The sequence below is a fragment of the Alligator mississippiensis genome, chromosome 6 (assembly GCF_030867095.1).
Source record: "Alligator mississippiensis isolate rAllMis1 chromosome 6, rAllMis1, whole genome shotgun sequence".
Classification (NCBI taxonomy): domain Eukaryota; kingdom Metazoa; phylum Chordata; order Crocodylia; family Alligatoridae; genus Alligator; species Alligator mississippiensis.
In genome coordinates this window covers 13,025,774-13,052,970 of record NC_081829.1, presented here as the reverse complement: position 1 = coordinate 13,052,970, position 27,197 = coordinate 13,025,774, and the positions used below count along the sequence as shown (strand labels likewise).

General features: G+C 42.2%; 1 protein-coding gene and 1 non-coding gene across 7 annotated transcripts in view; both read left to right on the top strand.

Moving 5' to 3' along the window:
* Nucleotides 1-25,485, top strand: part of PUM1 (pumilio RNA binding family member 1) — a 132,025-nt gene extending 106,540 nt beyond the window's left edge. For 4 of the 6 annotated variants that reach the window (XM_019488861.2, XM_006269349.4, XM_006269348.4 and 1 more), the window contains exons 15-22: nucleotides 7,434-7,701; nucleotides 8,847-8,976; nucleotides 10,722-10,856; nucleotides 12,257-12,394; nucleotides 14,288-14,413; nucleotides 15,147-15,268; nucleotides 17,152-17,344; nucleotides 23,738-25,485. In XM_019488861.2, coding sequence (XP_019344406.1) covers nucleotides 7,434-7,701; nucleotides 8,847-8,976; nucleotides 10,722-10,856; nucleotides 12,257-12,394; nucleotides 14,288-14,413; nucleotides 15,147-15,268; nucleotides 17,152-17,344; nucleotides 23,738-23,869 — 1,244 coding nt within the window. In that variant the 3' untranslated portion in view covers nucleotides 23,870-25,485. The remainder of the gene's footprint in view (nucleotides 1-7,433; nucleotides 7,702-8,846; nucleotides 8,977-10,721; nucleotides 10,857-12,256; nucleotides 12,395-14,287; nucleotides 14,414-15,146; nucleotides 15,269-17,151; nucleotides 17,345-23,737) is intronic. The other 2 variants (XM_006269350.4, XM_006269347.4) reach the window with 1 other exon arrangement.
* On the top strand, nucleotides 18,123-18,208 carry LOC132251293 (small nucleolar RNA SNORD103/SNORD85). The gene has a single exon (XR_009463238.1). It is a non-coding gene; the product is annotated as a small nucleolar RNA SNORD103/SNORD85 (small nucleolar RNA).
* Nucleotides 25,486-27,197: the final 1,712 nt, after the last annotated feature.

Below are 27,197 nucleotides of genomic sequence, written 5' to 3'. Positions count from 1 at the left end.
ATCCTTGGTGTCGCTGTTGACGTAGTCTTTCTAGACTTTAAGAAGGCCTTTGACACTGTCTCTCACCCCATCCTCATCAATAAATTAAGTGTCTGCCGCATTGATGCCTGCACAGTTGGATGGGTAAAAAAACTGGCTGATGGGGCGCACCCGGAGAGTAGTGTTGGACGGGTTGTACTCAGCCTGGCGAGATGTGAGCAGTGGGGTACCCCAGGGCTCGGTCCTTGGGCCTGCACTGTTTAACATCTTCATCAGCAAACTTGGACAGCATGCTTTCCACCCCCTCGTCCAAGTTTGCTGATGACACTGAGATGTGGGGTGAGGTGGACACACTTGAAGGGAGAGAGAGGCTGCAACTAGATTTAGACAGACTACAAAAGTGGGCAGATGAGAAAAGGACGGGGTTCAACGTAGACAAATGCAGGGTGCTGCACCTTGGGAGAAGGAATCCACAGCATACATACAGGCTGGGGAGTTCCCCTCTTGAAAGCACAGAGGCGGAAAGGGATCTCGGAGTCATTATTGACTCCAAGATGAACATGAGCTGTCAATGCCAGACTACAGCCAGCACGGCCAGCCATGCCTTGTCATGTATCCAAAGGTGCATCTCAAGCCGGTCCAGAGAAGTGATACTCCCCCTCTGTGCGACTTTGGTCAGTCCGCAGTTGGAGAAGTGTGTCCAGTAGTGGGCACCGCACTTCAAAAGGGATGTGGCCAGCCTGGTGAGGGTTCAGAGGAGGGCCACCCGCTTGGTGAGAGGGCAGCAGGACAGGCCCTGCGAAGAGAGACTGAAGGACCTGAACCTGTTCAGCCTCAGCAAGAGGAAGCTGAGGGGGGACCTGGTGGCTGCCTACAAACTCATCAGGGGAGATCATCAGCAAGTAGGCAGAGGCCTTTTCTCCCCCAGCACCACCTGGGGTGACAAGGAACAATTGTAATATTCTGATGGAGAATAGGTTTAGGTTAAGAGATCAGAAAGCAATATTTTACAGTTAGGGTGGCCAAAATCTAGAACCAACTTCCCAGGGAAGTGGTCCTCGCCCCTACCTTGGGCAAATTCAAGAGGAGGTTGGATGATCACCTGTCTGGGGTCTTGTGAACCCAGCTTTCATTCCTGCCTGTGGCAGGGGGTCAGGCTAGATGATCTGTTCAGGTCCCTCCTGACCCTAGCTACTATGAAACAATGTTGGCTTGAGGTACTCATGAGGTACCATATTTACCCAAAACCAAGATGGCTTTGAATTTAAGATGACCTTAGAATCTATTCTAAGGTGACCTTAGATGACCTTATTAGAATCTAATCATTAGATTCTAAATGTAGAAAATTATAGATTTGTTACAATTTTCCATGTATAATTTTCCGTGTCTCTCCCCTGCTGTGCCCCTGAGCTGCCACTCCTAGGCAGCTACCCCACTCCAGTCCCCAGTGCCACGCAGCTCACACAGGCTGCCCCCAGCTGGGGACTGGCAGCTGAGAGTAATAAAGCAGCAGCGGGACAGCAGCAGTGCATGGCAGTGGTGTCTTTGGTCTGGCGCGCAGCATACCCAGAGCCCATGGCACAAACAGGCCCCGGCTTGTGGCACAGCTCAGGCAAGCCCCCCAGGAAGAGAGTGGCACTGCCCTGGCCCCAGCCTGCAGCAGCAGCCAGTCCAGCCAGTGTGCAGATCGAGGGACATGCGCCCCCCCATGCCCCACCCGTGCAGGGCCTGCCTCTGCTTCAGCCACACTCCCTCTGTCACTGCTGCTGCAGCCGCCTGCACTGTTTGGAGTGGGGCAGGCCAGGAGTGGCTCAACGCCATGTGCCTCCCACTGCTGGGCTGAGCCTCATCCCCTGTCCGCTCATCAGCAGGGTGCACATGGTGTTGGGCCGCTCCGGGGCCGGCTGCAGTGAGGCTCCCAGCACAAAGCCCAGCCTTGCACTGGCAGCCTCCTTGGCCCGTGCACAGATCACAGGGCCTTCACTGGGGTGCATGCAGCGGCAGGAGTCCCCTGAGTCCTGGATGAGCCACCCAGGCTCCAACCCTCACCTGGCCTGCCTGGCCGGGGCCCCAGTCATCCGGTGGCATGGGGCGTGGAGGGGGATCGTCCCACTCACCCGACTGGGCACAGGGGCAGGGGGTGCGCCTCAGCCCAGCTACATGCATCCTGCCACTTGTACGTCCTGCCACTCCCAATCATGGAGCCTGTGACAGTCGATCTCAGTCTGGGGAGGCTTGGCCCCTAAGACTGAGATCAACTGTCAGGGGCTCCCTGATCTACTGGTAGATTGCAGTCTACCAGTTGGTGACCACTGCTTTAAAGTGTCTGATTTTCTGTCAAAGCTGTGAAACGTGATGTGTATTCATCAGGCTGTTTCTTTCTGGAATTGTAAAGTCATCTTATAGTTATCCAGGCAATAAAAAGTACTGTGAACTAGAGGCATACAAAAAAACTAGAACTCTTGGTTCCAAAATGATACCTTTTCTTAGACCAACTGGAATAGTGAGTCGCATGCCATTTATGCAGCCTGTACAGCAGGGAGGAACCTGGGGGGCCGTTCCCACAACGTGCAGCCCCTGTCTGTGCCAGAGTTAGGCAGCTCTGGATTAGGTTTTAATGCTGTGTATTCTTCTGCGACTGGTGGCATACTTCAGGGCTCTGTAGTAGAAGGAACAATATAGCCTTTCTCCTGCGTGATCTGCAGCTGAGATGGAGTCCCTGGTGGGTATTCCTGCCCGTCATTTCAACTTGAGAGGCTGGCTGAAGACTCCATTTTTTTTTTTGCTTTTTAAATAGGATCCTGGTATCTTCTAGTGGACAGTTGCTGCATATTGGCCCTCCTCTCAAGTTCATTGCATTCAAGAGCATCATTTCTTCTGTGTTCAGTTGCTCAGGGCTGTGTTTTCATAATTCTTCTTCCTTCTCTTTCTTTAGAGAAGTAGCTTGGATTATAGCAGTTCTTCTGTTGCAGAGCAGCCTGAGATCCTGGATGTGAAGCAGTTCCCAAGCATTGCTTCCAGAAGCAGCTTGAGCAGCCTGACTGCAGATTTTCTGCCCTCCCTGCTCCTGAAGATCTTGACTCTCATTCCTGTCCAGATGGCTTCTTTGAATATGGTGTTTCCATCTGATTAATATTCACCCTACCATGTCCCAAACAGCACTGAAAAACAGTTCAGCAAAAAGGATAGTGCCCCAGCTGGTTTTAACATGTTCTGTGTTTGGGATTAGTATCTTCTGCCTCAGATCTCGCCTATCATCCCAGTGAACATCAGGGCAAGGAACCCACCTTTCTTTCAGTACTCATTCATAAATTCTTCCTTGACTATGCCAGATCAGATCTTTTTAACAAGTTTTCTCTTCCTTACTCAATCCCCACATTGACCAAGCCTAAGCCATACCACCTTCCGTATTCTATGATGATTATTGCTTCCTTGACCCATTGTGATATCAGCCCACTTTTGTTGATGCATTTGGTTCTGATTTACTATAATTTGTGGCGTGGGGCACTGAATGAAAATGTCATCTGCAGAGATAGTCCAGAAGAAGCCCCAGTGGGTGGCTCTGAACTGCTCCCAAGGATTTAGTATACAGCAAAGATAATTGCATTATGCTTGTTCTAGGAACTCAGGACCTCTCTTAATGTGGCTTTTCAGCTCCACTTGACAGTGCTTTCAAATTTAGTGCACCAGAAAGATACTTGATCAACAGCAGGCCACATCACAGCTGTCTGCAGCAGCAGTTTTGATGGTGAAACCTTAAACTGCGAGTGCTGGTCCAGCCTAGAGAGGAGGTTGAGAAACTTGGTGACATACCTAGTCTTCTGCTGCTGATAAATGGACAACAGAAAAAGCTTCTCATTGTATACCCCAAGATGTTCTCATAATCCCATTTGCCCTATTTTAAACTGATAAAATCCATCGTCACAGTTGCTTCTATTCAGAAACAAGATGGCAAACCTATCCTACCTTTTTGCTCCCTTTTCTCCCTTCCACCCTACAAAGTAAAGGTTTATAATATGCATTTTTATATTTGTGGTGCTCAGCGAGATGCAAGGCTTTTCGCATGTCCTTGGTTTGTCCTTCTTCAAAGGAAAAATCAGGTTTTCAAATAAAAACATCATCTATTTACTGTCTTTATACCAAATTAGCCACAGGAGACTTGAGTGTTATACAAAAAAGTAGATGTTTGTAAGTAGAATCAGCAAGAGCTGCTGTAGCTCATATTAGTGGGTCAGCACTGGGTTTTTTTGCAGCTGAGACACTAGCTGATTCAGCGAGGCATTAGCTTTCCTAGGTGACAGCCTAGTCTGTCAGGTGCTAAATGGACTAACAAGGCAGGGATTCTAAAAAGAATGAAATCTAAATAAAAAGGATTTAGGGGGAGGGGACCCTGCTGAGAGAGGGGAAGGGGTGGATTGAATAGGTTGAGTACCAATTTAAATATGACAATTGGCTCTTATGTTCCCCAGTGTGTTATAAAAGCTAATCCAGGTAATGGCATAAGATCCATAGTCTCCGAGTCCATACACTACACAATCCAGTCTGCGTATGATTTCATATTCTAAAGTTTCATGTTCAAATCCGTTTTTAAAGTTTTGTTATTTAAGAACAGCTACTTTGAAACGCCACGTGAGTCTGCAGTGTGATGTATCTACACAAAAGACAACGTTTTGTGCTGCATCAACAGGAGCATTAGGTGTAAGTAGGCTTGGCAGGATTTGATTTTTATCGGTAAAAGTTGATAAACATAGATTTTGCCTCACACTCACAGACTGACGAAAAAATATTTCCATCATTAATAACTTAAACTTATAGAAAAGGGGACATAAGAAAAATGATGGCTGATGGAGTGTGTGACGACAGAGGGAGCAGTCCTACAGAACCATGCTGATCGTAGTTTGGACTGCAACTCCCAGAAACCCCAGGGGATTGGGAACAAAGGAAGAAGAAGTGACAAAACGGACTGCAGGCGAGTGGAGCTGGGACTGATGGCAGCTCTGCTGCTCAACTGGTGGCAGTCCTAGACTAGTTCCTTTTTATTCATTTATGGATATTTACTTTTTCTATTTTGACATAATTTTATAAAGCTTTTAACAGTATACTGTCGTTAATAAACTGTCTGTCCCCATACCCTTCATTTTGCGCAATCCTGAAAATTTAAATTAATAAAAATTGAAATAGATGCTTAAAAATAAACATCAACATTATGCATCAAAATTATTTAAAAATAAAAATCAAATTCTCCCAAGCCTTGGTGTAAGACATGGGTGATGATTCAGCACTGGTTAGGCCTAATTAGAGTATTGTTTACCGTTTGGGTAGACCTCAGCAATGCCTTTTCCCTCTTTCCTTTGTAGATTCCCTTGTATTTATAACTCCTGTCCTCTGAGTCCATTTACAACATCCAATACAGTTAGGGACCTATGAAAGCTTATGCCTCTCAGCTAATTAGTCTCTGCCTGACTTCAGAGTAACATGGCTACCCTTATCTTGTGTAGTTGCCATTCAGGCCATTGGCACCAAACTGTTGCAGAGGCAGTGGTGATTCTGATTTCCAGTGTTCTTCAAGAAGTGCAAATACAACATTCCTTAGACCTTCTCTTCCTAAGATCCTATTGCATAAGTAGGAACAAGTAGTGCGCTACTGGCTAATGTCTTATCTGGCTGTAAGTTGTTTTCATTATGAAGTGGAAGGCGATCTCAAGTCTGGTACAGGATGTAATGCATTTGAATGCCCCTTTCAGGGTCATGCTGTACTTAACACATCGTGAAGACAAGTTACGGAAATTCACTTGTTGATATCTCCTGCCCTCTCCATCCCTTTAGCACATGCTTCTTGCAGTTAACTGAAGTTATGGTAGCTTGTACAGACTGCTAGAGCCCTCCTTAGTCCTCATAAGAAACTGGGATGACCAGGGTGATACCAGCAAGAAAAGGTTGTTGTTTCCCAGCTCAGTATGGACAAAGGCACAGTAATAGTCTCTTACACATTTTTTTTTGAGAAATAGATGTCAGACATTCCTGTTGCACATGATGAAGACAAATGATGGCCTCATGGAGGATGACCTCCAACTCAGGAATTGATCTTGGATACAGCCAACAAAAATTTTCCTGCCATTGGGTCAGTTCTTAGGTTCTTGATCAAATGTGAACCCTGTTCCTAGAAAATAACACTGATTGGAAAGCCCAGAAGAAGCTGACCAGGCAAGTAAATTGTTCCCAAAGGAGTGGGAATTTAGCTAGCCCATTTTTAATTTCTTGACTTGCATGTGGCATTTCATGTGAGGGACCTGCTTCATAATGTTCTTGGGAAAGTAAAAAATTGCTCTACCCATTTTTGTTCCAAGCCTGGGGAAAAAATTATTCTCCTTGTGGGGAGGCTTTCAGATGTGTGCCTCACCATCTTGTTTTCTTCTCAACAATACTATACTTTGTTGGGGGCTTTTCCAGGCACTGTGCTCCTTACACCTATGTGCTGGATGTACAGATATTCCCCTTTGATAGGAATTGCTCTCTGAATTTCTTTCTCTGCTGCTTAGGTAGAATGCTGTTCAACTGGGTGATTTTCAGGAGCTGTCCAGGAGAGGGAGCCTTTATAATGGGTGAAAGTGCTCTTAAGCTGACTGAAGCTGAGAGAGGTGATGGGACCACTGTGAGAAATATACAGAAGTAGTGTTTTAGGAGTTTTATTTCCCATTAATACTTGCATGCTTCTAAATATATGATGAATCCTAACTATTCCCTACTGCCACACTTGGTTACCATCTGAAATGTCATTTTGGCACAGGGGGAAAACCTTTAGGGTATTTTTGAAAAACAAAAAATATCTTTATTGTTGCTCATCTAGGCCATTCCCAGTGAGACATGCATTTAAAGAGATGGAGAAGAGTCAAACATCAATTTGAATATGATTGTATCAGTTTCTGTTTCTAGTAAGACCCAAGAGCACTATAAGTGAAATTAGAAAAAAAATAAATAGTTCTTCATTTCCTTTGTGTACTTCACAGCACTTTTTAATTTTAATCAGCTTATTTGCCTTTCACATAGCAAAAGGAGAGAGAGAGAACCAGTAGAAAAGCAGGAAAACAATGTGAAACCTAAGAAGGTAGTGGGGTAGCTCAACCAATGGAATTGACAGCCAGATTTAGATGCCTTTTCACAGGGCCAGAACCAAGATGTCATACAAGTTCTGCTCCCTGTTGAAATCTGTAAGCCATTCTGCCTCAGCGTGGCCATCTGAGGTCAAAGTGCTAGGTTTGAATGCAGTCTTGGACAAACTTTTTTCTGAAAGTTTGATCAGTTTGTCGTCTTAGGCTGTTGGAGCCAAACCAGATCTGGAACAGAAATGGCATCAAAATAAAATCTTGTGTGCAGTTCCCATATCTGTCTGCTGGCCATCACTTGGGTATGCAGCATTAGCTTCTTGAAACATGCTTTACTTCTGTGATCTCCAGGAGGCCTAACAAACGGGAGCGGCCGTTACATCTCCGCTGCTCCCGGAGCTGAAGCCAAGTACCGCAGTGCAAGCAGTGCCTCCAGCCTCTTCAGCCCCAGCAGCACACTGTTCCCTTCATCTCGCTTGCGCTATGGGATGTCCGATGTCATGCCCTCCGGCCGAAGCAGGCTGCTTGAAGACTTCCGCAATAACCGGTACCCTAATTTGCAGCTGAGAGAAATTGCGGGGCACATCATGGAGTTCTCCCAAGATCAACATGGATCCAGGTAGGGCTAGAAACAGCGTACAGTGGGAAACATTTGGGGCTGTCATTTCTTGATTAGTTTGGCTTGCAGTTGGTGTCAGAACTGAAACAGGCAGCACAGAGGTACGATAACTGAAATCAAACTGCATTTTGCTGTTTTGATGGCTTTTGTAGACCTTTTGCCATCATTGCTTTTTCTAGATTTTTTCCTGAAAATTGGAGCTTTTGTATTTTCATAATTACTTCAGTAGTCCTGCTGGCACTGATTAACCCTTCTAGTTGTCAAAGGGCTCCCTGTACCAGTATGTACTTTGCATGCACTGGGGAGGGAACATTGAGTCAGTATAGTACCATATTTTCTCACATACAGCATGCACTTCCCTCCCTCCCAAATCAGCCTCCCCTCTTCTGCCCTCTCCCCCCTCAAAAAATTGGGGTGCATGCATTAATCAGGGAAGCTGCTTTCTTTGCTGGAAGAGCAGCTTGCCTGGAGATGCTACGCGTGGCATGCAGCTGTAAGATGGCTGCCACTTGTCTAGCTTGGCAGATTTAGCAAGTTGGAGTCCTGTGGTGAGCCTAAGCAGCAGGTGAGCTGCTGGTGCTATCTTGATGAGACTTATGATGCTGAAACAGCACTTTATTTACAGGAACTTACAGTAAAGAACTAACACACAAACTAGTGTCCTTGCAAGGGTGTGGAGCTTAACTTTGTATCACATTAGGATAAAACTTCCTGGAAACAGGGTGTCCAGGAAGTGTGGCATCCTCTGCCACATCAGGATGTTCCTGCTGTCTCACCCAGACTGGATGCCACACTTCCTAGACGCTCTCTATTCCCAAGAGGACTTACACTCATGCAGTTAGCCATGAAGCTGGAAAAATCACTTTGTCTTTATTCTCCCTTCCAAAAACAAAGTATGTTTTATGGGGGAGGAGATAAGTGTTGCATGTGAGAAAAAATTGTTTTTATGTTTTGGTGCATGCGAGAACATAAGGTATTTATGCTTTGTTGAACCATCACCTAGAGTCTCTGAAGGACGTTCGTATACGACTAGCTTTAAGAAGGAAAACAACTTATGGGGCTGCTAAATGAGTTTTTGCTAACATGTACTTTGCAATAATATATGACAGTGACCTTTTAAATTATGACACAATCTCATTCCTTAGGTTTATTCAGCTGAAATTGGAGCGTGCTACCCCAGCAGAACGTCAGCTTGTGTTCAATGAAATCCTCCAGGCAGCTTACCAATTGATGGTCGATGTGTTTGGAAATTATGTCATCCAGAAGTTTTTTGAAGTGAGTTTTTTGTGTTCCCTTCTTTGCTGGTCCCTTTGAGCTGCTAAATCTAAGGTATTGAAAGGCTTCTGGGAAAACTCTGTAAAAACCCTGCCACTAGAATAAAGGGGAAGAGATCTCCCAGTACTGACAGTGTCACTTTTTTGAACGCTGCTAAATCACCTTTGCTGGTGTGACTCGGACCTGCTGCTTTTCAAAACTCCTCTAAAGAGCAAATTTTTGCCTTTGGGAAGCACCAGATGTCAAATCAAGAAAAAAATTTTCCCATGAGACAGTACCTAGAAGCTTCTACCAGGCTTTCACTTTCCTGTTTCCAAGGGCACGTATCGCTATTGTGAATTGTTGATACACTCAGCATATTTTGTACAGAGTATAAACCTCTCTAGAGAACTGCATCTTAACAAAAATATGGGATTACATACTTTTGGGTTCTAGTTAGGAAGGAGCCTTTTTTTTCCATAGGGACCTAAGAATGAGGTGCCCAGCTCTCATTTAATTTAATCGGAGTTTGTGCACTGAATTGCCCATAGCTGCTTTGAAAATACTGTTTTTTGGCAATTGCCCATTTCCTCAACTTCTTTCTTTTTTGAGCGCACACATTCTTGAGACCTGAGTGTTATTACCAGCTCAGGGGAAGAGTTATAGCAAGCTGCTATATTGGCAACACATCACTCAGTTAATCTGCAAGTCATGTTTTTATTTAATTCCGCTACTGCTGATTTAGTGGCTCTTCAGGAATCAAAGCTAGGTAAATCATCCCAGTTCTTCTTCCTGCAAACAGTCCACTCCTCCTCCATCATTCATAGTTGCAGTCAGAGCATGGACTGCATGGTCTTTCCAGTGACTACTTCAGTGTCACTCTGACACATGTACTGGCTGATTAACATAGTGTGGTATGTTTAGCACCTTCCCCACTTGACTTCTTTTAAATATATAGTAGATTTGCACATTATAGATTGATTATATCAGAAGCACATAGCATAAACTTCTGTAAGTAGTGCACCTATTTCATCAGCCAAAGTCCCTTCGCAGCATCTGATGAAGTAAGTCTGCTGCTTCTGGAAAATTATGCACCTCTGATTTAGTTAGTTTATAACAGGGTTAAACTCATCTGGCCCTGCAGGCTGGGCAAGGAGCATATGGGGTATGTCCACAGGGCTGGATTGGGACCATGGAGTAGCCCTATGCATCAGAGCCAGTGCACATGCAACTCATGTAGTGCACGCTTTGGACCAGTCCTGTTCACTGTGCTATGTGTAGTGCCTGTGGCATTGGGTCTGGCACTGGGACCAGCCCCACATGCTGCATATGGCATGTGGCCAGGGCCATGGCATGCCATGTGTGGTATGTGATATCAGACCAAGACGTGGGGCTCCATGGGCCATATCTTTGACACCCATGCTCTGTGAGTTGCAGATCTATCCTGTCTTCTGCCTGACTCCAGACTGATATGACTGATTACTTCTTTCTTCTTTGGGAAGTGTTAAGAGTTATCTGGCAAACCAACTTATTCTCATGCTCTTGATGCATCCCTTGAGAACATGCAGATTTTTAAAGAGGCTCAGCACACTGACACTGGCATTGGAATATTAGGCTAGATATGCATTCATTTCAGTGTGTTCCCCTCTGTTTCCAAGGCATATCTTCGCTCTGAACCTTTTGGAAAGGATGGGATACAAATCTAATAAATAAAAATATGAGGGTTTTGTGCATGTGATAGTTATTATTTCTACCCTTCTTTCTAGTTTGGCAGCTTGGAACAGAAGCTAGCCTTGGCAGAACGCATCCGTGGGCATGTTCTTTCCCTGGCTTTGCAGATGTATGGCTGTAGAGTTATCCAGAAGGCTCTTGAGTTTATCCCCCCAGACCAGCAGGTAATTGTAAGTTTCAATTTTAACTTTCTTCTTGATGTTGAGTGTTTCTTGGTGATTGAGTCATTTTGTACATTTTTTTGACCCTTGTTTTTGTCTGTCAGTGGTCTTCCTTTTGGGCTGGTTTGTGGCATAGCTGTTTGTTTCTTGTGCATGACACACACGTGATATAGTTATTCAGTAAATCCACTGTGGATAGGGAGCATCATATTGTGCCATCTCACATTTAAAAGCTTTAACAGAGAATCAATCTCCAGTGTTCCCTCCTATCATATTGTAGTGTTGAGGGTGTGGAGGGCAGTAGGGAATCTCTTGTTTCAAGGAATTTGAAAATGTTTTCCAATTCACAAGTTTTGGCCTTCAGCATTCAATAGGATCTTTTTGCGTTAATAAGTCAGAGTTGCTTTCTAGCTTGACATATGAAGGATTCTTTGTTCCTTTCAAATTTTTAGTCAGTCAGCCCAAGTAGTGGATACCTGTGGGACATCCTAAATTCTACTAGAAAATTGTTAGTCAAGTTACCTCTTCTCTCCTCTAGGATTTAATTAATGATGCATTTAAATGAGAAATGTGTTAGGTGAAATAGGTTTCCCAAGGAATCGCAAGTGAAGAACCTCAATTTAGGTCATTAGTCACTTGAGCTTTTAATAAAGGAAGTATCCCTTCAGGTTAAGACAAAGCTGTTGCCTTTGCCTAGGTAGTTGTGTTTCCAGGAAAGGGGGTGTGATGGCCCAGACTATTGCTGTCACTCAGAGTATTTTTTGAAATAGCCCTCCAGAATAACAATAGGGAGTTTTTGATCCTGAAAGTATCAGCTTTTGCATTAGATATGATTGTGAAGTTTTGAACATCTTTGGATCTATAAATTTCATGCCACATTTTACAGGAATAAAGCTGTTAGCCATAATACGTGCATTAAATTCCAGTGATATGATTGCATTTATCTTGCCTCCTGATAAGTCATTGCCATCTTCCACTCCAGTGCTGACTGCATTTCAGTGATGTATGAACTCCGTTCCTGTAGACTGTTTAGCCCTGTACCATTGTTCTAGGGATTCTATAAGGTTTTTTAAATAGTGTATAAGAATGTGAGAGAAGATTTTTGCCCAGTGGTTGTATACTCCTTAACTGGACAGCTGCTCCACACCCACTTTGTAATTGTAAATAGGTTATTAGTGATCAGTTTAGCTCAGTAAGCTTTACTTAACAGCGTGATGTCAGCTGCATCAGACGTTAGAAAACTTTCTTTGGTGTAACCATAAGAAAAACCTGTTCTTTATAGAAGGCTTTTCACCTGGTTTTAGCAGCAGTACCTCATCCTTTTGTGTGCTCAGAAAGACTCTGTGTAAATATTTGTTAGCCATGAATTCTGGTGGTGCTTTCTGTTCGTCTTTCTCTCTTCCCAATAGAATGAGATGGTACGGGAGTTAGATGGCCATGTACTGAAGTGTGTGAAAGACCAGAATGGTAATCATGTGGTGCAGAAGTGTATTGAGTGTGTGCAGCCCCAGTCTCTGCAATTCATCATTGATGCTTTTAAGGGACAGGTAAGTTCTTAAGAACCAAATAGTGAGCCTTACCATTTGTGTGTTTTAAATCACTTTGAGCATAAGCTCATCAGCCATAACTCACTCTGACCTCTGCATTTTAGAATTTAATAATGTTCTGCTTCCTATGTATACCAGTCAGAAGAACTGCATAATAAAATATGAGTAAGCACCTTTTCAATCACATATGAGAGGTCCTTTTCTATGTAGGTCTAGCCCATTAGATCAGCCTTGCAAGTACTTATCTGCGTGGGATACCACCTATATTTTGATGAATGCATAAAATATCACTTTTTCATCAATCTACATAGTAAAGTGGTGAATAGATTTTGTAGCTGGGATAGTAACTCTTCTTTGACATTTTTTAAAGAAGATTTACAGTATTACCTTACCCAGGGGTCCATTTGTGGGCCAGAAATGTTTGATTTGCATCCAGAGATGAAGAGCTATGTCTGCTTCATTCCATTCTCAGAACTCCTCCCTGGCACACTTCCATAAATGGCACTCCAATGAATAGCCATTTAACTGTAGAGCAGACTTTATTCCTGTTATTGCAGCTCACTTATCTTGTTCTTTCCATTATACAAACCCTATTTTAAGAATTTCCAATTCTGCCAACATAATTGGCATTGAACTGAAGTTGAATGATACAATTTGGTTTGAAAGTGAGCTTTCTTTAATGCTAAGAGTCTTTCAGTCATAATATTGATTGCACTTTAAATTCAATTTAATGGTCAGAAAAGTGATAGTAAAAATAGCACTTTTTTATTCATTGACACTGCTCCAAGTATGTCTTCAAGTTGCATCTTATTTTACTAATGCACCTAGAATTTTTCTATTGCTGCTGGAACTGCAGAGCTGTTCAGTCGCAAGGGAAGAAGTAGGAATTTTGTCTGACACATTCCTCTACAAACTTGCTGGCAAAGTTTGAAATGAAGAGCCTCTCAGTGGAGCATTAGTGAAAGACTGTCTAAAAGGCAGAGTATAGCTGAAAACTTTGATCCCAGGTTATGGCAGTTAGAAGAATTATCTTTGACTTGTAAACTGAGCAGGTCCTTCAGGACTTTCATATTGAAAGAGTAAATATGATGCCTCAAGATTGCTTCTCAGAATGTATCTGTACCAATTCTTTTTTGTGCTTGTTGAACTCAAAGGAGTGTTACTGTGGTTTTTATAGGGTGAGCAGGCTCCTATGTATAATATTGCTGCTTTGTTTGTTTTTAAGTAACCGAAAAGGATATTTTGCTTTAAACACAGAAGTTGAACAGCAGCATTGCAATGAACAAGTCTTCTCAACACTTTCCCCCCACTTCCAAACAGGATGTGAATAGGTTCTTCCAAGGCTATACTCACTACAAACAATGTGAGGAAATTCAGTTACTGGCAAAGGTGCTAGTGTCTTCAGCAAGCAAGACACTCAATAGATTGAGGACACAAATACACTTAGCTGTCAGTGAACTTTTTTTCTCCCTGTCTCTCATAGCTTTAAACCAGTTATATAGCCACAAACATGCAGTATTCCCACAGTGGAAATAAATGTAAGCAGCCTCTAATTTAATTGTCTCTTAATACTTTTCATCAGTGGATCTCAAAGCATTTTACAAAGGAGGTATCATCACCCCTGTTTTACAGTTGGGGAAACCGAGTTGCAGAAGGAAAGTAAGATGCCCACGGTCACCCAGCAGGGTAGTGGCAGAGCTGGAATTGAGCCACAGGTCCTGTGCACCATTTCTTATGTTACATTGCCTTTTGATGCACTGTGGTCAGAGAAGTTTGTGGCTTGATTTGGTGCTTTGACCTTTTTCTTCTTGTGTGCGCGCAAGAAACTGCCTTTTCAGTTTTGCAGGCGACTCAAATGTTTTGCTTTTGCTTGCTCATGTCTCTTAAATGCAGGTGTTTGCATTGTCTACACATCCATATGGCTGTCGTGTGATCCAGAGGATCCTGGAGCACTGTCTCCCTGAACAGACTCTTCCCATCTTGGAGGAGCTCCATCAACACACTGAGCAGCTTGTGCAGGTAGAGTATGGGAGCCTGCAGGGAGACTGCTGTAGAGCATTTTTAGTTACTGCTTCACATTACAGTTGCTTCGGTCTGGACTGAGGCCCTACCCTGTTGACTGTTATTCTAGTTTACAGTAAAAACCATCCCTGCCTCAAGGAGCTTACATTGTAAATAAGAACAGTGTGTAATGGGGTGTCAAAAACAACCTAGGGAGAAAACAGTGGTGACAACATGTTCTGCACCTGGTACATGTGTTAGAAGCATACATTTTAGGTTTCTTAAGAAGGCAGAGAGAGATTTAGTCATTTTAATAAGTCTGTTTTACTTTGGGTGGTACAGCACAGGTAGGATCTTAAGAATAGATTTGGAGGGAGGATGTGAATACCACTGTGAACTGTGCGTTAGTGTTTAGGGGTGGGTGTTACTGTGTTTTAGAACTGAGAGGAAGAGGGAGGACATTTGAAATAGTGCCTTTCCTGAAGCAGCTGGCATATCAACATACTCCACAGTCAGTCATATTATTTTGAATTATACTTGGTACAAAGCTACAGTACTTCACATCACAGTAAAATTTTAGAATATGACTAACAACAGAAAGAGCGCTTATATGATTTAAGCGATAGTTGCTTTAGATAAATTATGGTGTAATTATTGTGTAGCTTATCAAATGAATTAATGGGCAGTGAAAGCTTGCTTGCTTTGGTATTTGTAGTTGCTGTGCACTCACTTTTTGCTGTCTCTCGAACAGGATCAGTACGGGAACTATGTTATCCAGCATGTACTAGAACATGGGCGGCCAGAAGATAAAAGCAAGATTGTAGCAGAAATTAGAGGCAATGTACTTGTGTTGAGTCAGCATAAATTTGCTAGGTATGTATTTGCTTATTAAAGTCCTTAAAATACTAATGTTTGCTAGCATTGCAGAAGATCTTTTTAAGGGAGGGCTAGCTCAAATTAGTTCTTGCTGTGGACAGTACTGTTGTTTATAAAAGTGTATTCCTTTGCTTAAAAATCCAGCATGAATTTAATGAGGAAATTTGGGCCCAGTGAAATGGCTGTCTGTAGTAACAGGGAGGATGACAGGTGTTGCCTTACTTCAGGACCCTGTTGTTTGACCAAGAGTTAGGCAAGAGTAGGCTACAGCTCCCATTTTAAACCTGTCAACACAACTTTCTGACCTACTTTCTGGGCACTTCTTTGGACAAAACAGTCCAGAGAATTCCATTACCACTAGTATCTTCCCTTGTCCCATAATATAGATTGAGAAATCTGTGTACCAGCACTGGTGGCTGTGTAGTAGTGTTTTTTAGAGATCAGAAGACAATATTTTACAGTTAGGGTGGCCAAAATCTGGAACCAGCTTCCCGGGGAAGTGGTCCTCACCCCTACCTTGGGCAAATTCAAGAGGAGGTTGGATGATCACCTGTCTGGGGTCTTGTGAACCCAGCATTCATTCCTGCCTGTGGCAGGGGGTCAGGCTAGATGATCTGTTCAGGTCCCTCCTGACCCTAGCTACTATGAAACTATGTGCTTTCCATGTATTAATTAAGACTCTCAGACCCCTCTGAGGTGTATAGAATAAAATCAATAACTATTTTGTAAACTAAGAGACTGAAGTGCACACAGCAGTATCTTGACACACATCCTGGAGATGCACGCTATCAGACACTGTCATCTCTAACTATTAGAAAACACCAGCTACATTTGAAAATGTGTGCATGTGTCTGTAAATAAACTGTACTGAATACATAATATAGTCTGAGGTTTAATTGCACTTTATTTGTGCTGTAGTCTTTAATGCTCAGTAACATGCAGGACTTGTGCCATTAAGTAAAATGGGTAAAGTATGTTCAGGGACCAAAAAAGTATCTTAACAGGTTTTTCAGATTCCTTCCTCCTTGCTTTGCCTTTCTCTTTTCTACCCTTGTCCCATGAAGTATTAATTATTCATGTGTTTCCCTTGAGCAAAGGGTGCCAGTTATAGCAAATCACTTTGTGGTTGTATGACATGGACAGAACATGTTGTTGACTGGCCAAACCCTTTCTGTCTTTCACATATCCTGTTTTAACTTGGAGTCCCAGAGACACGCTAAAACTAGTACACTGGCATCAGGCCGCTTCTTTTCTGAGTTGCATTCTCCTGTTCTAACTATGGACTTCCATTCATGTGGAGAAATAATACTAAGAAGCAGCTGAAAACAGTTCAGATTCCTCAGCGATGAGAACCTTGATACACCTTATAATCAAAGACCACTTGCTTTCAAGATATAGAGAATGCACCAGGATAGCTATGAATGTGCTAACTTGTGTGCTGGCGTCTACATAATGCGCGAAGCAGGCAAACCTTATCTGTCTCTGGAAGTCATACAGCTTTGGAGCAGTGCTATACTTGGGCTAACAAGCCCTTTTTAGGCACAGAGCCTTGCTAATGCAGCTTTTATAGCTTCAGGTATCTGAGCTTGCTTATGCAGAGCAACTCTGGCGTCTCTACACAGCACTGTCTTGTACTGCTTAGACTTAAGCATGCAAGTTAATGAGTTCTAAGGTAGTTTGGGTTATCTGTTTGCCATTGCATTGTGCTGTTAGATAGATCCCAAAGTTCTTCAAACAAGAATCCAATGCTTTGTGCTTCCTGAATTTCCATACCAGCATGTCTGTGCTTCTGTAATGGTCTTTCCTGTTAGATACGCCCATTGATCGGAAATCTATTTAGGGATGTCACAGTCATCTGCTGTCTCCTTGTTTCATTGCAGCAACGTTGTGGAGAAATGTGTTACTCACGCCTCTCGCACAGAGCGTGCCATGTTGATCGATGAGGTGTGCACTATGAATGATGGCCCTCACAGTGCCTTATACACCATGATGAAAGATCAGTATGCCAACTACGTGGTACAGAAAATGATTGATGTGGCAGAACCAGCTCAGCGGAAGATTGTCATGCACAAGGTAAGTGACTGTATCAGCTGATAGCAATGGATTTTGGTGCTTGGGACTTCCGAAGTAAGCATTTGAAGTTGTCTACTCAGGTAATTTAAACCTGCTTAGCAGCCTTTGTATTTGTCATGCTGCCAACACTGAACTACTTGACACCAGGACTTGAAATAACAACTAACATGCATTCATTTATCTGTAGCAGTAGGAATGAGGAGTTTTGCTGAGAAATCACTTCTGCTAATGATTAATATTTTAATCATCTGTGTATGGCTATGACCCTGGTATCCTCAAAAGTCATGAAAATTTAGATGTAGCCACAATTTAAAAACCACCCTCCAACCCCACCCCAACATATACACACTGATTTTTCAGACCTAAAACCGGTTGTTAGGCAGGTATAGTTTCAGTATTTCAATCTACTAACTCATACTTGTTTTCTAATGAAGGCCGCCATTGGCTAATGCTTCATAGCAGGCATACCATTTACTGATACCAAGAAGGACTGAAAAAATTGGCTTTGCTATTAGATAGCACTGGAAATTGGAGTGCTTTACAGGTATTGCAAAATAAACGGCAGAGGTGTAAAAATGTTTAAGTGGTGCAGTAATAAACAGAAAAGAAATAGCCTATATTTGGAACAAGATTTCATTTGGGGCTGAAACATCACTTGCCTTAAAGCAATCTCTTCTGGCCTAGTTACCTACTTAGAGCACAGGGATTTATAATAAAAATGCTGATACCATTTTGGCTTTAGCAAAGCTAACTAAACCTCTGAAATACCTTTTAGTGGTGTGGCAGTGACGACACATTTGCCCTCACTGAGAACACTGTTCGGTTATGAAAGTCTTGCTGTGTCCTGAGAGGAGCTGAGCTAGACCTGAAGTCCTAACTCAGAGCTGTTTACAGGAATGCTGAGAACAGGTGCCATTTTTGTCCAGGATTATAACAGCATTTGTAATAAACTTTCTTGAAAGATCCCATAAAACATTACGTTTGGGAACATATAGCCTTCATCCTTTTGGAATATGTTACCATACATCTCAATTTGCAAAGCTACTGTTAGATAGAAAATGTCTTTTAGACTCATCATCTTATCAATGTCACCAGAAGCCACCAGGGTTTATAGGTAGAAAACTTAAAACTTAGTCTTGTCACAAGTTGGGCTGATAGCTGTTCAGGTTCAGAGGATGTAGAAAGTGAAGTTACTTGTCAGCATTACTCTTGTGTTTTCAGTTTCAGAACCTCATGCAGTAGAACAGTATTTGAGTTGCTCGACTGTATTTGTATTAATGGATACTGGCAATATTGCAACATTTAAGACTAAAAATTTTTCAGTCTTAGCTTCCAAAATCATGAGTCACGCCTTTCGGATCATATTATAAAAATCATTTGTTTGTTTATTTTTTCTTTTGGCTTTGAGCCCTTCAAGGGAGTAGTTTCAAGATTTTACAACCACTAGGGATAGAAAGCTACTATTAAAAAATAAATGCATCGCAGCTAAGATGGCCACAATTATATGACCCCATGGGTTGGAGAATTATTAAAAATACCAATTGCAACTACATTTTGTAATAAAGATATGAGAATTACTGACACTGGCTTGTAAATATTAAGCTCTGGGTTTTCAGAGGAGCCAGGAACTCAAATCCTATTGAAATGCAAGACTCCTTTGAATATCCTAGTATAGATGGGGCATCAAGCAAGCGGTATTTCCTTAAAATAAAAAATACGGAGATGTTGTGTGTGTAAATTGAAGTGTGTTGGGCTTTGCTACACAGGCTAGCTAGCTGATGTAGCTTCAGCAGAATAACTGCCACAAAAATAATCTACAAGCAAAGGCCAATCTCCAAATTAATTGCTTCAAAATCTCAGTAATTATCCTGTTGTAAAATTAACTTTGTTTCCAATAATTTGTCTATATGAACATTGTATAGGGGTGGCCAACCTGCAGCGTAGGTGCCACAAGTGGCACAGGTAGCCTCTGTACAGCATGTGGCAGATTGGGGAGGGGACAGGCAGCACAGTGGCAGATAGGCCAGGGAGCAGAAAGCAGAGCAGAAGATCAGGCAGGGAGCATAGGATAGGAAGCAGTAAGTGGAGCAGCAGTTTGGTCAGGAAGTAAAGGAATTGGGCAGAAAGTGAAGCAGCAGTTTGGGGAAGGGAAAGGAATCAGAGTGGTACTTTTGAGGAGGCTGTGGGGCTAACTTGTGGTATGCCTGCCAAAAAGGTTGGTCCCCACTTGGTATAGCAGAATAATTCTGCAACAAAGCCAGTCAGTTTCTTCTGTGTGTTTAGTGCCTTGTGCTTGCTTCCATTAAGCCTGTTCTTTCCTTTAGATTAGAGTAAGCAGCTAATTAGGTTATCTGCATAACTGGGTCAAAGGACAGAGCTCAAGGTACTATCTGTGTAAGTAACCCTGGCTAAATGAGACAGCTTTTAAATTATAATTGTCCTGGATCTTCTTTAAGCACATTCAGAATATTGGCCTTTGCCTGTGTGTTATTTTAATGACGGGTGTTCTGCAGACAGGTTTTGACATAATGAAGTTATAAAAAACCCATGATTTTAACAGAGACAAGTAAAGGGCTAACGTGTAGGTGTCCAGTGTGGCCTGCAGGCCAGGTCTGGCCATGAAGCCACTCTATCAGGTGGGTGGGCTACTGGAAATTGGGGGCATGACCAGTGATGAGCATGGCATGCTGCAGAGCATTGCCTGTGTTTTCCCTATGGTCACATGTCCTGCTGCCACATGGCCCAGGTTAGATCTGCCTGTGGGATGCCCATAGGATATATCCAGTCTGTGGCCCTTGGGGTGTTGGACACCCCTGGGCTGAAGCATTAAGCCTGGTAAATATAGTTGTTGAGCTTCAACAGTAAAGATTCCTCAATGCATCTGTTGAAGACAACTGGAATGACAAAGGTCTATGCTGCTGGTATGTATCTTTAATTATAACTAAAAAGGGCACAGCTTACTTGAAGGTAGAAAACACATATGATGAGCAGATGCATTAAAAATGCAATGCTTAACATCCCTCTAGCAAAAGAATCATACATCATCATTTATTTCCACAAGGAGAGTGTGACTGCATAACAAAGAATGGAAATCCGTCTCCAGTCCCCCCAACCCCTTTCATTTATTTCAGTCACTAGTAGAGGGTGAGATCCAGTTTAATCTAAGGAACCTAAACATCACAAAGCTATGCCTGTGCCTCTTCCTATCCCCCCCAATACTTCCAAGTAAATTCAAGGGATAATATGAAGAATGACTTATGAAAAGGATGATGGCTCAGAAACAATTCCATTCTGGTTGTCTTCATCCACAGATGTATATGAGGACAGGCTGAGGAAACTGGTCTTTCTTAATCTGGAGAAGAGAAAACTAAAGGGGGATTTAATAGCAGCCTTCAACTGCCTGAAGGGGGGTTCCAAAGAGGATGGGGCTAAACTGTTCTTAGTGCTGGCAGAAGACAGAACAAGGAGCAGTGGTCTCAAGTTGCAGCAAGAGAAGTTTAGATTAGACATTAGGAAAAACTTTCTCACTAGGAGGGCAGTTAAGCATTGGAACAGGCTATCCAGAGAGGTTGTGCAGTCTCCATCCTTGGAGGTTTTTAAGACCTGGGTGAGCAAAGCCTTGGCTGGGATGATCTGTTTGGGGATGGTCTTGCTTTGATCAGGGGGTTGGGTTAGATGAACTCCTGAGGTCCCTTCCAAACCTAATTTCCTATGATTCTGAGTCACTGATGCTTCTTCCCTTTATAGGGCTGATCTACATCAAGCAGTTGCTTATCAGAAACTTCCTCTGCAGATACTCTTATTGCAGAGTAAAAGTTGCTTTATTTTAGCACAAGTAATTATACTAGTATAAGAGATCTTTATCCCAAAATAGTGTGAGTCTGGATAGTTATATTGCATCATCTTCTGGCCCCTTTTCCCCATGTAGAAAAGCCATAGTGGACATTAGGATTACCTATAAAATGCATTTAAGTACAGGACACTGCTCACCTAAAAATAAAGCATGGGGCTGTTTTTAGATTCACTTGCTAGAATGACTGCTTCAGTCACATTACCATATCTGTTTTAATTTATATTTCAGCATTGGAATAAGGTTCCTGCATTGTAGTCCGTAGAATAGACAATTTGTGTAGCTGAGCACATAATGCTAGCTTTCTTCCTTGTTTCTTATGTTAATATTTATTTTTTTAAAACCACTGACAGGGCATTACATGCTTTTCCATGATAAGTAAGTGGGTCTGGGTGGGAGGGAAGGAGCCATATCCTGGGAAAATTTAGATACTCCTGGATTCTGTCTCATTACTGATATTATTTATTACTATATCTTCAATCAGCATCTTATGTTTTCAGGAGGACTTACTATTGTCATACGAGTTTAGGTCCCACCCCCTTGCAAGGACACTGAGTAGCTCCTGTAAAGTTTTGTTTCCACGTTACAAGTCTTGGTGATGCTACCAGTAGCTCAGTTGCTGCTTTGAGCACAAGCTATGGTGCTTAGCCTAGGGGCAGGCAAAATGCGGCTCGTGGGCCAGATCTGGCCCACCAGACACTTTGATCTAGCTGCAGGTAGGGATTGGGAAAGGCAGCCGGCTCCAGCACATGGAGCTTCCTTCCCATAGCATGTGAGCGTGCGGGCTTCACATCCGCAGCATGGAGCACTGGTGACAGAGGCAGCCCAGCCGGGCTGTGCTCCTTGCTGCAATGTGCAGTTCTGGCCAGATCTGTGCGCTGCTGGGCACCAGCATCTGTGCCAGGCACCCCCGCCTGCTGCTGCTGCACCATGGAGAGAGTGTGGGGGGTCCCCACACCCACCTCCCACTCTCCCTCACACCCCACAACATACCCTGTCACCCCTCCACACCACACCCCACCATATGCAGACACACAATACCCCCTACACAATATACAAGGCTAAGAATTTATTTGCAAGTTATTATGCAATCACCTCTGCCTACAGTACACAAACATGAAGCATAACAAAAATATTATTTTGCAAGAAAATGTAAAGTGTTATAATAGGCGTTTGACTTTTATTGTATGATTTGGCTTTTTTTCCGCATTTCTAAGATGGCAACCCCCTCCCCCCCAAGTATTTCCAGGGGGCAGGAGGAGGAACTTCCAGTCCCAAGATGGTGACCAGGGGGTGGGCCAACTATCAAGGGGGGCACTCCCCATGCAGCCCTCAAAAGCTCACCAAACCTCATTAAGCAGTCCTCTACCCAAAATAATTGCCTGCCCTGACTCAACAGCCATAGCTGTCTGTTAAGGGTTAATGCAGGACACTGCACCTTCAGTTTGCTCAATAGGCACAAGCCACAGCCCTCGTGGCAGCTACATGTCATGCACAGCGCCTCCAGGACTGCTTTTCCAGTGAGGAAAACAGCTTCCCCTCTTGAAATAAATACCCCAAGGGGAAGAAGTCATATGCTGTATGGGAAAAAATATAGTAGTATAAATATGAGGCTGCTGACAGATGTTCAGTTAAAGGCATGTTGGGATCTAATCCCATGCATGGCAGGGCATGCAATTTTGAGATTGGGGATCTGATCCCAATTGCAATACACTTGCCAGTGCGAGAGAAGCTCGGAGTCATGATCCCAGGCTTCATTGGCAACCAGCACAGGTGCCCGACTATAAGGTGCTTGTCATCTTGCTCTGTCGACCCAGTGGGCAGCTTGAGGTCCTGGAGCCAGCTGTCAGTCAGCTGATTGGGAGCAGCATGAGGACCGTGCTGGGCCTCCAGTGGGCCCTGAGTCAGCAGCAGTGAGGGACCACTGCTGGGGCTCATTCAAGCCCCATTGCGGTCCCTATGCTGCTGCCAATCAGGTGATTCGCTGCTGGCAGGAACCACACCTGGGCCCAGTCGAGGACCAGCGAGGTCCAGCCTGCCACAAGTTCGTTTTAAGGTTTAATGGAAACCAGTCACAAAAACTGTTAGATGTTTTTTGTGTAATAATTTTGTGGCTGACTTCATGTTTTGTCATGCCATTAGTTGGCTGGGTTGCACTTCAAGATGTAGTTAACTGGCTAATTGCATCTCAGGTGTAATGTCTGCCATCTGCTCAAGTGTCCCATTCAGTCTTCAAATTGTGTGAATTGCTAATTTCATTTAATGAATTAGAACCTGGATAGGCAGTTTTCCAGAAGCCAAATTTTGGCATCAAAACCAAAAACTGGTTCTAATAAGTATGTAAGACTTAATTGAATTCAGAGTAATTGTGGTGTTTACAGCAATGGGCGTGGTAATGTCCCAAGGGTTTACTGGTCTTGTGCATCGTTGTAGTGGTGGCAAAGAGAACGTGTCATTAAAGCAACACAGAAATGTCTCGGGACTAATATGTATGTAGTTCTGGCTTCTAAACTTCCATAACTGTTTTGTCTAACTTTTTCTAGATCCGGCCCCACATTGCTACCCTGCGCAAGTACACCTACGGCAAACACATTTTGGCCAAGCTGGAGAAATACTACATGAAAAATGGGGTTGATTTAGGGCCAATTTGTGGACCACCAAATGGTATCATTTGAAACAATGAATTTCAGAGAAACTCACTGGCCATCAGGCATTTACAACCAGCAACCAACAATATTCCAATATACAGTTAGAAAAGATTTTATGGTTGCTAAACTGCTAAAAAAAAAAAAAAAGAAACAAAAAAAGCCTTTGTAAATTTCTTTAATTTTATTATGCATAACATGTACTAATTATTTTTTTTAATTAACTAATTGCCCTGCTGTTTTACTGGTGTATAGAATACTTGTACATAGGTACCAAATGTACATGGGAGGCCACATTTTTGTTCACTGTTGTATCTATATTCCAAATGTGGAAACTTTCAGGGTGGTTGGTTTGAAGAAAAAAAAAAAAAAAACGTTTTTAATTCATCTGCCTTGCAGGCAACTTTTTTGCAAATACCTGTTTTTTCTCCTTTTAGTCAGAACTCAGCAAAAAGTATGAATTTTAGTTAAATGGCACAGAATCTGCATTTAACACTGTTTATAAAGAATCAACTTGCTAAAGCTTCAGTTTAAAAAAATTAAGTTTTTTTGAAACTTTTTAATTGCTTTTTTGTTTTGTTTTTGAGTATAACATGCTAAAGAAGGTAGCTTAGCAGTCAGTTTTGAAAGATGTTCACACCCAGAAAGTTTTTAAAGCGAGGGGGCGGGTGTATTTGTTTACTGCCTACTCAGTTTGTTCTGTTAACATTGAAAGACAAAATTTGATTATTTAGCATGAGGAAAAAAAAATCCAACTCAGCTTTGGTCTTGCTTCTATAAATATATAGTGTATACTTGGTGTAGACTTTACATATATAAAAATTTGTAGTATTTTCTTGTTTTGATGTCTAATCTGTATCTATAATGTACCCTAGTAGTGGAACATACTTTTGATTGTACAATTGTACATTTGTAAACCTCTGTAATGTAAATGTGGAGAAGTTTGAATCAACATAAACCCGTTTTTGGTAAGAGAAAATTAGCAAAACCTGTGCATTTCAGTGTATATTCACACCTTTTATGGTCGTAGCATATAGTGTTGTATATTGTAAATTGTAATTTCAACCAGAAGTAAATTTTTTCTTTTGAAGGAAATGTTCTCTTTATACAGCCTAGTTAATGTTTAAAAAAAAAAAAATGCTTGGTTTTATTTGTCACCTAGTCAAACAGTAGCGATCCTTTCTAAATGTTATACAAAATGATTCAGTTCAAAATAGTGTTTTTTTGAATCTTAAAAAAGTAATGTTTTGCTTCTTTTGTGACAGTAAAAAAAAGTGCAAAAGTACAGAATCCCCTAGTTTTCCTTACAATCAGAGTCCCTTTTCACCTTGTAAAGTGTGAATCACCTTCCCTTTTTGTACAGAAGATGAACTGTATTTTGCATTTTGTCTACTTGTAAGTGAATGTAACATACTGTCAATTTTCCTTGTTTGAATATAGAATTGTAACACTACACGGTGTACATTTACAGAGCCTTGTGTATATTTCCAATGAACTTTTTTGCAAGCACACTTGTAACCATATGTGTATAATTAACAAACCTGTGTATGCTTATGCCTGGGCGACTATTTTTTGTAACTCTTGTGTAGATTGTCTCTAAACAACGTGTGATCTTTATTTTGAAAAATACAGAACTTTGGAATCTGGGTTTGTGCTTTATTTGAACATTTTCAATATAGTACCACCAGGACAAACTTGCTGTTGCTTCCTCATTCTTTCTGGCTTAAGAATCTCTCACAGAATGACCTTTAAAGTGTAACGAGGATGATCAAACATTGACACAAACTGAGGTTTAAACATTTTTAGAATGAACAGCATTCAGGATTTGGCAGCGTGATTTAAAAGGTAGTTCCTGTTTCCATGTGAAATTAACCTTGTGATTTTTATAATTTTAGAAAGAACCCAAGAAGACTTGCAAGCTTTTACACATTTTGATTTCACCCACAGCACTAGTCTCATTAAAATCCAAAGAATTTTAAAGTTAAGCGTACGTGTAAGTGTTTCCTGGGATTCAAATGACTCTCTCCTTATAAATGTATTGCGTTATTGCCAAATTATATGTTCCATTTAAAGTTTTATTTTCAGGTGTCAGATTAATTCTTTGTATCCCACCACCTTTCCTGACACCAATACTCCTGTGAACTGCTAGTGTTTTAGCAGACTGTTTTGACGTATTGTAAAATTTATCTCTAACAGTAAGCTCTCCAATGCCATTCTCTTCCAGATTTAAGTTACAATTCATGCATGCAAAAAGAACTGATGTGTGACAACTGTGCCAAATAATGGGTGGAAGCTCATAAGAATTATATCATAATGCTTGTGTATTATCTTTTAGCGAAATTTCACAGCTTTTCATATCACTTTAGTGTTTATTGGAGCATAATTGTACCTGGCATTAGATATAATCCCTTCCGAATGGATATGGAAAGACTTTACTGATAAAGCCTCTTGGCACACTCCTCTGAGTTGGAGCAATTGTCTACATGGACAATCCTCACTGTTGGTGAACAGTCAGCTTAGCATACATCTAGTTAACCCTAGTCCCAGTCCTGATGCTCCTCACCAAGGGCACGAAGCATGTTGCATCTTTTTTCCTCCTCAGTTCCACTTAACCACTTTGGCTCAAAACAGAAGACTCTCCTGTTAGCCTCTGATTTTTTTTTTTTTTTAATTTTTTTTCAGACTGTAGATTTTTCAAGGTCCTAAGTTTGTTCCCTTTCTTTTGTCTCAAAGTATTTTTTTTTTCTTTCTTTATACCTGTTGTATACCTTTATGCCTGACCTCTGCTCGCCTCCACTTTCTTTTTTGTGCATGAGCTATGTCATGTTGCCATGTCAGGCACCTTTCTTTCTTACTTCTTTTCTTTACCCTTCAGTTCCTCCTTTCCCTGAAGAGAAGAAGAAAAAGTTCTCTACTCCCCAATCCTTAGAAGTCAAATTTTGTTCATCTGCATCCCTGCCATCCTGGGGGAATTGCACATTCCTAGAAAATGCTCCAGATGCAGATCCTTTACCTTAGAAGCAAGAAAGGGCTTTGAGACCATGCTGCAGTTTCATCTTACGGGTAAGTCCAGGGGACCTGCCTCCAGTTCTGGGATTCTCCTTGGTCCTGGGCATCCTCAAGAACTAACTCTAGAGAAGGTGTTCCATCTTTTTGGCTCCAAAGACATCTGTAGTGGGCAGTGGTATAAGGCCTATTCAAAGGGAGGTACTTATGGATAAGTCTTTTTCCATCACCACCTGATTTTCAATCTGTGAATACCACTGAAGGTCCAGCATTGTCAGTTTGCCAGGTTGGTATTGCCAGTTTGTTTGCTTTCTCTCTTACTTATGTGTCACAGTTACTGGGTTCAGCCAGA